General features: G+C 32.4%; 1 protein-coding gene across 1 annotated transcript in view; it reads right to left on the minus strand.

Annotated features, from left to right (window-relative positions):
• LOC139525436 (uncharacterized) overlaps nucleotides 1–16,529 on the minus strand; it is a 55,164-nt gene that overhangs the window by 33,022 nt on the left and 5,613 nt on the right. The window contains exon 2 of the mRNA XM_071320762.1: nucleotides 13,116–13,217. Within this exon, the coding sequence (XP_071176863.1) occupies nucleotides 13,116–13,203 (88 nt within the window). The 5' untranslated portion in view covers nucleotides 13,204–13,217. The remainder of the gene's footprint in view (nucleotides 1–13,115; nucleotides 13,218–16,529) is intronic.

Raw genomic sequence — 16,529 nt, forward strand, 5'->3', positions numbered from 1 at the left:
AAAATTATAGGTATCATTTGCGCCAAAAAAACAACATCTAATTGCGCCAATTTTATGAATTTATTTATTTTTACTTATATATATCAACTAAATAATGGACTTCTCTCCTCCTTCATCCATGCATAGGACCATCAATTTACCGCCTGGCAGAGTTATTTTAAAGTCATTTTAATACATAAAATATGCTGAATCATCTTTGTTTGTTGCAACACCAAATATCATCAAGAATTTGTGAAATTCGGATTGATTTTTTTGTTGAACTGGATGAAGCTTCCTTCTTTCTCTGTTTTATGTATAGTTGAACGAAGGAGGTTAAACATATTTCAAATATTAATTATTGTAGGAGGTTGCTCAGATAACATACCAGTTGCTTTTTCGTTTGCATGCTTTTCTCAAAATCTGTCTTTCTAGTTTCTGAGTATTAGTTTCATGTAAATAATCTAAAAGCCTAGAACAACTCGAATATCTGTGTATCTCCATCTAATTTCTCTAACAAATGCCTGACGAAATTTATGTTCTTCGACAACGATGACAAGTTATCCTCTATCAGACTCGTATTTCTCGAACGATATATTATCAGACATCTTTACATATGAAAAAATATTCTGTTGATACTGAACAAGTTATTTCTTGGTGACTTTTCTTAATTTTTATGAGATAGTATTAATGAGTAAACCCATTTACAGGATAAATCAACAGGAACATACTTTTAAAACCTTTGAAATAGTTATATTTTCTAGTAGGAATAATGAATATCTATATATGATATTTGTATCCTCAAAAGAAAAAATGATAGACAGTTCTTTTCGTGAAACTATAACAATTGCTAAACTTGTCTCCTGGTTCTGCTACTAATTGTATGCATGCATTATAAAACAGCAAAAGAAAAAAGATAATCCGCACTAAAAAAAGAACATCTAATAGAATGAAATTCATAACAGTGTAGCTATGGCCATTCATTGACTGGGGAAAATTAGGTGAACGTTCGTCTGTAATGCCAACTGCTCACGACGTACTTATCATAGAAATTTAAACTGTGAGGTCACCAAAGGTTCTAAACGCCTAAATAAAATAATTAAAAATACTAATCAGGAATAACCTTTGTAATTTGAAAATAAATAAAAATGGCCTTCAACACGGAGTCTTGGCTCACACCGAACAGCAAGCTATAAAGGTTGAATACTTAAAATTCTTTACTTGATTTTTTGTTATGGTTTGACCATCAATTTTCCTAATATGATATCGCACGTTCTTTCAGATTATTTTTTTTACTTAATTGGCTTTAAAAGTTACAATGCATGATGTCGTCTGTTTATGTAGTTCATATGTGTTTTTCGTTTCTCGTTGGTTTTCCCGTTTGAATGGTTTTACACTAGTAGTTTTGGGGCCCTCTATAACTTGCTGTTCGGTGTGAGCCAAGGCTCCGTGTTGCAGGTCGTACCTTGACCTATAATGGTTTACTTTTATGAATTATTACTTGGGAGGAGAGTTGTCTCATTGGCACTCATACCACATCTTCCTATATCTATCTATATCTATACATTTTTTTTTCAACAAAAGAATACATCTCAAGAATATAAGTTTTGTAAGAAACGTGAGAAATTGTGTTGGACTTGAAGATAAGGCAAAGTGACAAATATCTGAAAGAATGAATCGTTTTATGGTATTAAACAAAGAAATCAAATGATTTTTTTTAATTATCCAGAACTCTTCACAAACAAAACCCACATGTATACGCATTGAATAAATAGTAGGCCATTCTTAAATGATCACACCGTAGAAGTAGCTGTGCTCTTAATCAATGAGATATTTTGTGAATTAACCCCATCAACTTAATAGTTTTTTTTACAATGGATAAACCTATTTTTTTTATTATTATTAAATAATATCATCTCTGAACATTATTATTCTTATAAATGACACGGTTGTATGTGATGATTATAATAAATATTTAAAACAAATTCCTTTCAAGCTTTGTAAAAAGAAAGTTTCATTTTATGTATCGGAATGTGTAACAAGTGAATATTTCAATCCCCACTGGAAGGCCTCTGACAGACTGGGTGAGCATAAAATCATAGCCGTTGACAAACAAGTTACAACCTACAAACGTTTTACTGTCGACCACACTGTTATGCAATTAATTCTATATTGTATTCATGTGGAGCAAGTTATCAAAATTAGGGGCGGTACTGTCAATATAGTAACATAAAAAAATCCGCATATATTCTCGTTTTATACCGTTTACATAAACAAAGAACCCCACCCCCAACAAAATTCCCTTCTAAATTATTTTAAATTTTAGATCAAATATTAAAAAACTATAAGAGGTAAGAATAAAATTGTCAAATACATATTAATACAATGACAAGTAGCGAATAATACAAAATAATTATGCATTATATAATTATAATGGTTTTAATGATTCCATGGAGATCGCTAATGATATGTATGAAATTGACACAGTCGGCAATAAATTGTATTTATGGAATGTATTACACGGCCGCGACCATCACTAATTACTAACGTTTTAATCAAATTAACTACTACAGAGTCGGCATCAATCTTACACGGCCGCGAATGTGCTATGTAATTAAATAAAGTTATCAAAGTCGGCATCAATCTTACACGGCCGCGAATGTGCTATGTAATTGAAATAAAGTTATCAAAGTCGGCATCTATCTTGCACGGCCGAGTATGTCAACTGGCATTGCGTTTAAAGAGAGTTTGTTAAATAAGTCGGGCTATATCATTCGCGGAGTCGGTCAGGAACTTTCACGGAATCGGTCCAAAACTTTCACGGAGTCGGTCCAAAACATTCGCGGAATCGGAAAAAACATTCACGGGTTCGGTAATCTTACACGGCCGTGAAAGTACTAAACAAAACATGCACGGAGTCGGGGGGTCCCATGTGGCTTTCCATACAAAACAATGTATGGTATTTGATCATGACCACAGGCAGATTTGTTCTTAGCGTGCATCACTATGTCACTGGTTTCTTCACGTGTTATGTTACCGTTAATGAATGCATTTGGTTCATATAAAGGGTCATTCATATTTTGTTCTAATAAAATTTTATACACTTTTGATCGATTATAATGATCGCTGTCAAACTGTTCACTATTTCCACCATGATATAAGTTGAAAAAATCCGTTTGCCACTTTTCTAGAATATCAGCTTCTTTTCGTACAGAATTCCCGTTATCGTCAATAATTTCCATTGGAATAGATGTATCCCTTTTAGGTCCAAGTCTACTTATTTTCTCCCAAAACTCGTTCGGATTATTTACAGATATCGATTCAAAGTCCGTAGCTTTCGCTCTTCTATATTCACGTTCCGCTTTTCTTAACATTTTATCAAATTTGTCTCGTGTATCAACGTAATCTTTTCTTATTGCCGTTTTTGTATATCTATTGCCAGTACACTTTAGAAATTCTTTCTCCTTTGTATGCATTTTATTCCATGCTGTAGCTAATGTATCGTTCCAGTACGGTTTTGTATGTCTAAAGCGTTTTTTTGATGGGCTTGACATTGCTTTCGGTATTTTTTCGTCCATTTCAGCGACAATCACGTTGCACAAATCACTGTATATCATGTCAATATTTTCTTGGGTCTCTCTAATTCGCTCTATCTGATCAATAATATTGACTATTGCTAGCCGTCTCAGTTCACTTGACATAAAGTCGCCTGGTATCCTGTCTAGTCTATAACGAGTACGGTTAAATAACGGATCAATCGGTTGCGCTTCGTCTATCAAATCAGTAACCGTATGTTTAAGATGACATGTAATCACTGAATGGTCCGGTAGTTTTGACCTTTCGCCAATCAAAGGTTGAAGTTTATGCATGTCCACAATACTCTGTATTGGGAGCACTTTAAAGTTATCATAATTACTGAGAGAGTCATGCGGAACACAAAAATAGTAGTCCATCAGCTGGTAAGGTAAAATTTCAGTTCTGTGTTACACCCCAGGGTACCACAATGTTTTTGTATAAATCCAAAGAGTAATGTCTGAAGAATATTTTAAGAGGTGTTAGACTTTTGAAAAAGTGTCCAAAAGGGGTTAAAAGGGGTCTTATTTAAGAGTATATCAAAATCTTTGTTTAACCCATATATACAGAAAAAAGAAAATGTAACCAAGTATTCGGTACTATTTCTCTTATCAAATTGAACAAATCATATCTTGTTAATACGGAGACTAATTTTTATTTAATTTTTAAATCGTATAGGACCAAGAAAAAAGAGGGGAGGGTAATATCCAAAATTCATGATTTTGAATGAAACAAAGCAAACATACTAGTTTTCTTGATAAAAAGGTATATTTTTTACATTGAAACATAGAGCATCAAGTAACTAAAGGCAGTTGAACAAAATTCAAAGGTAAGAAAGGGAAAAAACATGGAATCAATCAATGACAAACACAAACATAAGCAATGTACATCACATAGTACTACAAAAATAAAAGAACTTTCAGGGTTTCAAGATCTATATTAAAGTTTTTTTAACAAGAGCAGATTTCCAAATCTTTGCCTGAAAGTTGGCTCGCTTGATCTGCTTTAACATTGCATCTTTTGTTGGGGGCCGTAGATGATAATTGCACATTTATTAATCTTCATTTGGAATAAAAATATTATACAAATATAGCCTTTGTATGAGGTCGATACAAGGATATATTATTAATTCGTATGTTTTATCAAATTTGATTCGTTTAGGGATAGTCACATGTTAAACTATATTTTCGAAGGTAGAGAGAAAACGGCGGATAGCAAAACGCATATATTGACTTGCAAAAAGCATATTGCACGGTTATTTTTAGAATATCTAAAAACCAATATACTTTGTGACGTCATGTAATGAATTCAGGATATTGTTTAACGTTTTGAAACACATGATATCTGTGATCGATTATTTGACAAAAAAAATCTTCAAATACATAATTAAAGATGTCTAAAAAAAAGTAAATGAAATAGACTAGTTGTTATTGTCAAGGAGACAATGTAATATCTATACAATTCCAACAAACCTAAATGACGATTTTGATACAAATATGGTCAGAAATTAATAATATAACAAATATAGCCTTTGTATGAGGTCATTACAGGATATATCGACCCAAAGAAGTATATCGACCTCGGACTTCGTCCTCAGTCAATATACTTCTTTCAGGTCAATATATCCTTGTATCGACCTCATACAAAGGCTATATTTGTATAATATTGACCTGAAAGAAGTATATTGACTGAGGACTTCTTTGGGTCGATATATCCTGTATTGACCTCATACAAAGGCTATATTTGTTATATTATTAATTTCTACCTTCGAAAATATAGTTTAACATGTGACTATCCCTAAACGAATCAAATTTGATAAAATATACGAATTAATAATATTAACTGATATAATTCTGAAAATAGCAGGTCAATACTTCCACATCCGTGTTAGACGATTTTATACCAATGGAATCGTAACCTTTGTCAACTACGTGTTTTGCATGAAGAAACATCTTTGTGTCGGCTTCTCCCTGTATGCTTAGAAGCTCAATGCATTCTATAATTGTCACTATTTCATTTTCAACATATATTTTGTGGCACATACTACCATATGATACAAATAAAATGGGACTATTATACTAATAGTATTAGTCTTAGTCTACCAACTGACAAAAAAAATTTCAATTACCGAGGACAAGATTGTTTTGATCTAGAAATTGTCGTAATGATTTGACCTCCCAAGGACCTGCGATCCCGTTCTAAATTTTTAATGGATATTGTGGGATACCGATCAGTGACAAAATCAATGCGGGGAGCTCTTTCTGAAACTAAAAGGGTGTTTTATTAAACAACAATTGCCAAATTAGAAAAAGTACTTGGTATCCTAGTAAAAGATTGAATAACTGCCATACCATCAAATATCCCCATGCTTTCCTCAGGAATGGCTTGCATTTGTTTAACGTCCTTTTCTTAAAGACAACCTAGGACAGATTTATTTGTCTTTACAGGTGTATTATTAACGTTTGCAAGAGACCATGAAAGAGGACATAATTCAAACCGGATAACCTCTCGTATATCCAACTGTCTTGTCTGGGCTATGACATGCAGGCTGCAATTTTATTTTATCTGCTTTCAATGTGATGCTGTTCTTATCACCCATTAACTGTTAACCTTTTATTTCCTTTGTTGAAAATGTAAGCAATGATTGTCTTTTGATTAGTTTGAAGATATTGGTTGACTTTTAAATAAGCCGTTCATTAATGACATTTTCTGATGCCGACTTTCCCTTTTCATACGCGTTTGGAAGGTCGCACTTTAATTCCGAAGACGCAACAGTACATAAAAAAGCCAGATAACTGCTTAGATGTTTCAAATAGATTTGTCCACCTTTGCAGTGTCTGAACCAATTTTAATAGTCAGTTTCTTCTCGCTTCATTTGAGTTTTTCAAGTTCTTTTTGTGCGGATGTTTCAGGGTTAACAATTCCTGCCAAATCTCGAAATTTTAATGATATTGAAGCTCTTTCATGTGCATTTAACAACCAACATTTAGTAAAACTTTGATTTTAACTGAAACCAACAATGCCACCTCTTGTTTTTGTATCTCTGTTCAATGTTTCCTCTATTGTTTGGGCAACAGGAGATCTGGAAAATCCACGAGAGCTTCTTTTAACACAAAAAACAACCAAATGAAAGATATTCATGCGTATCAGGATGGATATTTTGCATATGAAGCAAATAGGCTGACATGTATCGGGAATAGGTTTGACGGTCATTTGCAAAAAAATGAATGCAAACAAAGTAACAAAATCATTTGACAATATGTACAAAATTAAAAAAGCAAAACTAAATTCATTCAACAGTGAAGCAATATATCTGAGCAAGAAGGAAAGAAAATGGGAAAAAAACACTATCAAATAAGGAACAATGTATACATTACGAAAAGCAAATAAATAGTAACCAGACGATATGTCAAATTGACATAGTTTTGTGTCGAAGAAAGTAAAAAGTCTTAACAAATTTCCCAAATGACTATTTGACCTTCTTTCAAAGCAATGTTTGTCGATTAAATGACTTAATAATCTTAACTCAATCACGACATAGCTTAAACACAAAATGTACACAAGCACACCTTTATTGAGTTCGATAGAGTGCACCCTTTCAGAACGCAAAAAAATACTTTTATTTCTCATTTTTTCATAAATATTTTTTTTACACATTTACTTTATAAAATAATGTGTCTCACAAAAACAACATACTCGTCAATTTAATGTTTGTTTTCAGTTGCAAATTAATAAGCTTAAAGTGCGTATGTGTGCCCACTCAGGTATGAATATATTATCGACTGAATCGAAGACGGTAATGTGATGATCTCCGGTATTTCACGAGTATTTGCACGTACATATGTTTTATTGAATAATTCATATTTTAGACGATATATAAATACTGCAAATAGTTTAAACATTGCATACCAGTCAATTTTAAATTTTAATTTACAAAAACGGACAATTGCATTACGAATTTCTGTATGCAAAGAGGAAATAAGCCTTAATTTCAACCCAAAAAAACGGACTGTTTGTATTGTAAATAAACATTTTTTTAAAACAAAACATCTTCAGAGTTACATTAAATATGATAGTTTTATATCTGTTTTAGTTGTTTAAACCTATAATTTAATTTTATTTAATCGCTTTATATTGAAAATGTTAATTAAAAATTACTTAGTCGTGATAGCTAAATGAGGGGACCATTGAAAGGGACGTTTTTAAACCTCTTTTGGACACTTTTTTTTTAGTCTAACACCTTGTATTTTATCAATAAGATAATGAAGTTGAATTCTATCCAAAAAAATCGCGGTACCCTGGGGTGTAACACAAACTCCTTAACTAGACCGCTTTTGAAGACTAGCTGATGCACTATAGTCAACAACAGCTTTTCCCTTGCGTGAAATAGAAGTGAAATTGTCATTTTCGGCGAATCTACCATTTAAAACACAAAACTTTGCTTCGTTTAGAAAATCGATGAATTCATGACCATGCTGATTTATACTATTGTCTATTGCAATAATTAATAATTAAAGGACCCTGTTTCGACTCATTATATAATACGGTTCTGTTTAGTTTTGAACCCATAAATTTATAAAAGCTACGTTAACACGGATCTGAATATTGTCCCTAGGAAGAAATGCAATATGTGAGTCATTATACATGTATTATAGATGTTATCGCAATACAAATCTGTCTTGTTAAAATATATTTTAAACGGAAACATTTCGAAATAGGAAGTAGACATTTTGCAAATGCTATAGTACATGTTCAAAGCCTTATTGAACTGATATTTAAAACTATTATACTTTATAGCATGCACTTACATTTATTCCTTAAGCATGCATGTTAAGATGATTGTTAGAGAAAAAGTTAGAAGATGTGGTATGATTGTGTTACCATATCAATATATCAAAAGAGTTAAGCTAATATAATTTACTATACTATACCCTATGTAACCAATACATTTACTATCATTTAATCATTTATGCATTTATTGAAGGGCAGTCAGGGAAAGACTTAGAACTTTTTGGCTTCCTCAAATCAAAAGTGTTGCCTTTTGAACGTGCATTTTAGGTCCGTTTAGAAGTACACAATTTCAAAGCTTTCTTCAGAATCGAAATAAGTATATCGTGCCATACCCTATCCTCTTTGCAACATGGGTAGAAATTCTACTTGTCAGTAATTAATATCTTGCTAACGCTTGGTCTAAACATATTAACACATAATATTATAATGCCTACCTATGTTAAAATGATCAATAGATTACGCCTTGAACGAATTATTTCTTTTGATAAATAAAAGTTGGCTTGCAAAATTTTACGTCCATATATCTTCGTCTTATTTAGGATAATCTAAAAGCTCGCAAAATTATGTCATCAAATGGGATCCAACAATAAGAAACGCCCATACAGTATAGCAAGCTAAAAAAGCCCCTGGATGAAAAATGTAAAAAAAAAACCACTATAAAAACTGACGACCCGATTCATGTAAAAAAAAAACGAAAATCATATAATGATATACAGCAACCAAAGACAACTACCGAATTACAAAACCCTGGATTTGGTACGGGCTCATACAAAATTGCAATGTTGAACGAGTTAGCCCCCCCACCTCTTTTAAAAAAAATCAAAAAAAAAATCAACCCTAGCACAACATAAAAACAAACTAAAAAAGTCAGTCACATGGAACGGGCTTAATTTATTTGTTTACAGAGCCTTTATAAAAACGTGTGAATGGTGGATGCATCTGTTTTTTCCCGTTTTTTATTATGATGGATACGATATGCAATGTAGTAACATTATATCAGTGGCGGACCTCGCGGGTGTAAAGGGAGTACACCGCCCGGCCCCTTCCCCCTTTTAAGTGGCTAGACATAATCGTGTTATCATATTTTTCACGATTTATATATGTTTAAGCATAAAATCTTCAAAAAAATTCCCTATACTAAGCTAGGCGATGTAAAATTCTTTTTTTGATGTTATATATATATATGTTATATTTGTTATTCTCGAGGTATTTTGTCTATGTGTGTTACATTTTAGTGGTATGTCGTTGTTCTCCTCTTATATTTAATGCGTTTCCCTCGGTTTTAGTTTGTTACCCCGATTTTGTTTTTTGTCCATGGATTTATGAGTTTTGAACAGCGGTATACTACTGTTGCCTTTATTTATGCATAGGCCCTTTTCCAAAATCCTCGGTGTGCATATTGGGAAATCATAAACTCGACCACAATGATTTCATTGTAGAACATTTGTCAATGCACATTATTCATTACACAACGTAGAAATAAAACTCCGTTTATTTTTAAAATATCAATGAGATAATAATTATTGAAATTTCTGGGTAACCGGTGACTATTATACTCATTTGTATTTATTATATAATATAACAATGAGGGGAAATCGATTTTAACGCATTATTTTTATGAACCTTTGCGCCGCATTGAAATTCATATTCTATGCCGATTCTGCATGAATATACCATTGTCTTATAATCTTGCTTTATGATGCACATTTACTTTCAGAATATTTATTTTTAAACGACTACCTCCCCTTTTTAGGTATAACAGGACATCCAAAGAATTTAAGATTACCATCCTGTTGTCCAAGGCATAAATGTGCGTCCTTCAATTTTCAAGACGGACACAATTAATATAAAAATATTTAATTGTGTTACAAAACCTTAATACTTTTTAGCTCACCTGGCCCGAAGGGCCAAGTGAGCTTTTCTCATCACTTGGCGTCCGGCGTCCGTCGTCGTCCGTCGTCGTCGTCCGTCGTCGTCCTGCGTTAACTTTTACAAAAATCTTCTCCTCTGAAACTACAGGGCCAAATTTAACCAAACTTGGCCACAATCATCATTGGGGTATCTAGTTTAAAAATTGTGTCCGGTGACCCCGCCAACTAATCAAGATGGCCGCCATAGCTATAAATAGAACATAGGGGTAAAATGCAGTTTTTGGCTTATAACTCAAAAACCAAAGCATTTAGGGCAAATCTGACATAGGGTAATATTGTTAATCAGGTTAAGATCTATCTGCCCTGAAATTTTCAGATGAATCTGACATTCCGTTGTTAGGTTGCTGCCCCTGAATTGGTAATTTTAAGGAAATTTTGTTGTTTTTGGTTATTATCTTGAATATTATTTCAGATAGAGATAAACTGTAAAAAGCAATAATGTTCAGCAAAGTAAGATCTACGAATAAGTCAACATGACCAAAATGATCAGTTGACCACTTTAGGAGTTATTGCCCTTTATAGTCAATTTTTAACCATTTTTCGTAAATCTTAGTAATCTTTTAGAAAAATCTTCTCCTCTGAAACTGCTGGGCCAAATTATTTGAAACTTGGCCACAATCATCATTGGGGTATCTAGTTTAAAAATTGTGTCCGGTGACCCCGCCAACTAACCAAGATGACCGCCATGGCTATAAATAGAACATAGGGGTAAAATGCAGTTTTTGGCTTATAACTCAAAAACCAAAGCATTTAGAGGAAATCTGACCAGGGTAAAATTGTTAATCAGGTGAAGATCTATCTGCCCTGAAATTTTCAGATGAATTGGACAACCTGTTTTTGGGTTGCGGCCCCTGAATTGGTAATTTTAAGGAAATTTTGCTGTTTTTGGTTATTATATTGAATATTATTATAGATATAGGTAAACTGTAAACAGCAATAATGTTCAGCAAGGTCAGATTTACAAATAAGTCAACATGACCAAAATGGTCAGTTGACCTCTTTAGGAGTTATTGCCCTTTAAAGTCAATTTTTAACCATTTTTCGTAAATTTTATATATCTTTTACTAAAATCTTCTTCTCTGAAACTGCTGTGCCAAATTGATCCAAACTTGGCCACAATCATCTTTGGGGTTTCTTGTTTAAAAAATGTGTCTGGTGACCTGGCCATCAAACCAAGATGGCCGCCACGGCTAAAAATAGAACATAGGGGTAAAATGCAGTTTTTGGCTTATAACTCAAAAACCAAATAATTTAGAGAAAATCTGACATGAAGTAAAATTGTTAATCAGGTCAAGATCTATCTGCCCTGAAATTTTCAGATGAATTGGACAACCTGTTTTTGGGTTGCGGCCCCTGAATTGGTAATTTTAAGGAAATTTTGCTGTTTTATATTGAATATTATTATAGATATAGGTAAACTGTAAAAAGCAATAATGTTCAGCAAAGTAAGATCTACAAATAAGTCAACATGAACGAAATGGTCAATTGACCCCTGTAGGAGTTATTGACCTTTGTAGTCAATTTTCAATCTGCTTCCTTTGTTTAATATTCACATAGACCAAGGTGAGCGACACAGGCTCTTTAGAGCCTCTAGTTTATTTTCCAGTAAAAGTATTAGTATACAAAACAAAACTGAAATTAGTTGTGTTCCAATATACATTGTAGCAGGAATTCAAGTGATTACGATTTCCAACAGGTTATAATATAAGTTATTCTCTGAAAAAAAAGGTTTTCCAACGAGCTCTGCTTTATGAAATCTTAGAATGAAACTGCATGGGTAGTACACATTGACCAAACCATGCCTTCAATTTTGACTCATTCCTTTCGTTCAATGCACAGAAATGCAAGTATTGAGGTGATCATATTGACTAGTCTTGCAATCTCCGTGTTTATATCTTTCTTTTCTTACCTTTCTCTCCATACATTGTGCAAAATTTAAAGAGAAAGCAAGCAAGTTCATGGCAAAGATCACTAAATTAACCATTTCATTTATTTGTCCATTAATCTAGAACGGTTGTAAAAAATATTACATCACACAATCGAAAATAGTTATATGGTTATTTAGATTCTTCAATGTCATATAAACTACAAATATATAAACTGATATTCTACATTTCCGTCACCGTACCGGATATTATTATGACTCCTAGGAGTCGATAGCGTGAATTTTTCTTGCTACCTGATTGGAAGATATTATGAGACGTGAATAATCAAAATTTATTGATTGGTTAGAACAATCCAAACCTAGTAAATGTCCTTCAATCCCGTAGAGTATCGGATTTGTCGTCTCTTTTTTAGCAATTAGATTTTACACAGGTAACTTTTATCTATAAATAGACGAATCTTCTGGAGTAAACAACAACGTTAAACGATACTACTCATGTCATAACGTGTGCACTCACGTTTGTGGTAAAATTTGTTGATTGATGCAGGTGGCTATTCTAGTAAATGAATTAATCTACAAAGCGAGAGCACTTTTCATTTTCATCAGCTAAGAGTCGAATATAGCACTTTTTGAACGGCTATCGCTTGTGTACTATTGATTTCAAACTTTTCTGCCGGAGTAGTTTAGACACAGTGTTGTAATGAGAACAAGAATGTCTTTATTCCAATTTCAACCAATATGATAACTAAAACAGACATAGAATACTTACGTATAGTGACGTATAATAATCGAAAACCCTCTCATGCGTCCAAGGAATTGAATGAAGTTAAATAAACTATAGGTCTTTTTTTGTTTGCTGGAATATATGTGTTTTATACGTTATATCAATATTAGAGCTAAACAAATACAAAGTTTTAATATGAAATACTAATAGCTAAATTAAAACACAAAGTGCATACCATGCAAAAGTCCTTTTTTGTTGGGATCTGTTGCTTTAGACAGCTCATCTTTCCATGTTGTTATTACCTCAAATACAACATTGTGCATGCCAATTGTGAGATCTGTGAAAAGACAATTGGAAGTTGAGAAATCTAGATTTGCGTGCACCTTAAACAAAAATAAACTCACATACATGGTATAGTTTCTACTAATATGATGTGTATACACGATATAAGCTTCGGGTGTACCTATGACGGAGAATGCTATCATTAGTATATTTTTATTCATCTTTAATGTTCTAATTTTTTGCATTCTACCTATATAGTTCTATTTTGTTTTAGATGGGCATTGTGTTGCAAAATTTTTAAGTTTTTAGCCTAGTGATTTCTAGTACTGCTGTTCATAGTTTTGTCGTCTATCGTACTTTTGGCAAACGATTATTTTTCCACTAAACATTTTTTTCCCTTTTTCTTAAAATAATAAATGAGAAACTCACCTTGAAAAATATTACGTTATAGGTACATTATTGCTTGTCTTCGTCCTTTTTATTTTTTAGTATATACAGATTTATATACCCGTCGTGTTGCTCATAATAGTACAAACCCGGTAATAAGTCTAATTCGGTAGGTCACACTCGAAAAAAGGGTACGGGACTATAGTTACGACATTAGGAACATATTCGTTATCATCTGTGAAACGAATATTCCATAACAGTCAATATACTGGTTATGGTGTCCGTAAAATTAACAAAGGGATGATTTCAATTTCACCTCTTGCAACTCTTGGTTAGATGATTCTTATATGATTTAGTTATTAGGAACTACCTTTATATGATTGGTCGAGCGGGCTTTCGGTAGTGGCTCTTTACGTTATTATTTGTTTGATTGACTACGTTGACCGAACTACTTTCTGAAACCAACTAGATGGCGGCTATAACAACACAAACAAGCTAGACGTTTAGGATATTTTTTTCACTTTGCGTTCATCGTTAAATTGAAACACAAACCATTCATTTGAATGAATACATTATAAAACATTTTTTCAAGTTTTTTTGTTTCAGATAGCAAAGGAGTAGGTCCAGTAAAACCTCTTTTTGGCCACAAAATATAGCAGTTTTACAAAATTGTTAAAATGTAAGCTTTTAGTTATTTATTGTACAGTAGAATGCTTCTGCTACATAAATATGGGCTGTTTTTGACAATAAAATGCACATATATCGAGTATAAGCACCATTAAGTCATGCTAAATTACTGAAATCTTCACAATTCTAGCATTTTAGTTAAATTTTAGACGGTTTTCGTGTGAAACGAAAGTGGCCGCATTCGTGTTCATCCTTAATATTAAAATATAAGTTGTATTTTATGATAATACATAACATATATAAAGATTGAGGATGAACACGGATGCGGCCACTTTCATTTTTGACAAAAACCATCTGAAAAGTGACATTTTTCGGCATATTTGGTAGATTTTTCATATTTGAGCTTGAATCGGGTCGTTTTTAATGACTAAATCAGTTAAAATCTTTCACATAAACTAATTGATTCAAATGAAATAGACACTTATGTGTTTAAAAAGTGGTCAAAATCATTCGTAAGATGAACCTGAAACTTGAGGCCAAAATCGGTCCTTACCGGACCTACTCCTTTAAGGTAGTACGTTTTTCGTATAATTTGTTTAAATATCAACTCAATTGCACAGATTCTTTTCTCCACTTTTACAGAAAAAATGAATATCTAAAGGAATTAATTGGTTTATAAACTTTCGTACTTTTGTTTGTTTGTGAGTTAATGGGCTCAGTGTATATGCATGTTCCAGACCCGGTATGATTATTTGGACCGTACGCGTACGGTCTGACTAATATTAAGAAGTTTGTCAAGTTTTTTAGATACAAATGCATATAACAGTTCAACATAACTTAACTCTTAAATTGATTTAAAAAAATTGAATTGTAATTGAAAAAAAAACTTTATATTTTAACTATTAAAAAAAAAAACAAAAAAAAAAACATGCTAATTAAATCTGTTAATCTCTTGTATTTAGCATGTCGATCAATAAGACATTAATTAAATTATGATCACATGAATTGAAGATATCGGATTGCAAGTAAACATTATGTGGGAGGAAAATTGTTTTAGAATATTTAGCATCTTTACAAAAAAAATGCAAATGCAAAGGAACATGCATGAACTGCAAATATGTAAATGTAAAACATATTACGTTACCTGTGGTAGCAAGTGTCACCTTGGGCGAGAGTACTATTTTGTGTCAGAGTAGGGCTACTTTTACATATGTTCTAAATTAAAGGGAGGAATTGCTGGTCTGACACCGAAAGAGCAGAAAAAAGTGATCAGAAATCTATTGTTTTGTTTATTCTTAATCCTTAATCAATTTGTAGTTAAAAACAACCTTTCTGAGCATAATGCGACTCATATAATTATATAAATTTCACAGCTCAATTTAAAACTGACTGTAATGTAAGCCGTTGATAGAAAATACTTGAAAATCTCATTTTGGACTAGAGGAACATAACCTTACAATATCAAGATCAGTTTTTGTTGATTTTTCCTTGTTTGTTCTACTGCTTTAAAGACTTTCCACAATTTTTACAATGAGTTTAGTAAAAAATCAAAGGTATTGAAGAGTCAAGGAATATTGACCCCCCTTTTTTACACCTGGTGTCAGTAATGGGACTATTTAGTATAAAAGTGACACCTAACATCCATGTATTCCAACATCAATCCGAATTACGATAGCAAAAAATCTTATTTGGGAGACTCCGTATACATACTACATGTATAAGTATTTTATTGTAATTATATTACAAAATATTGATCACATGATGCTAGTATTACTAGACTTGCAATTGCTTTCCATCAATCCAATTCTACCTAGAACAGTTCTACCTAGAACAGTTCTACCCTAGAACTAATCTAAGTAGAACTGTCAGAATCAGTTCTAGGTAGAACTGACTAAATCTAGTTGGTACGAATCGGAGTTGGAACGAATCATCCAGATACCAAGTATACATGTACATTTGCGCCATCTCGTCAATTTAGACAGACTTATACATAACGATTATAAATGATATCTGGGAGTCATGGACGTCAGAAAATATACTCGATCTGAACATGAATGAAATATTTGCCCCTGGACGTTAGGCTACAAACAAAATCAATCATTCTTCAAAATATATTTACAGTATACAATAAAAATTAAAAAAAGTGTTTATATGGAGTAACACATGTAAAAAAGTAAAAATAATGGCATTGAGTAAAAAATAAGTTTAAAGAACTTGATATGGAATATTTGTGCAATGGTGCTATTTTGAACAACGATTTAATTAAGAATATTGAAAATGTATGTTTTGAAAAATTTAAGGAAGAATGGTATGACAAGATTATGTCAGATGACAAAAATAAATTACGTACATA

Source organism: Mytilus edulis, chromosome 5 (assembly GCF_963676685.1).
Source record: "Mytilus edulis chromosome 5, xbMytEdul2.2, whole genome shotgun sequence".
In the NCBI taxonomy this organism is placed as follows: Eukaryota; Metazoa; Mollusca; class Bivalvia; order Mytilida; family Mytilidae; genus Mytilus; species Mytilus edulis.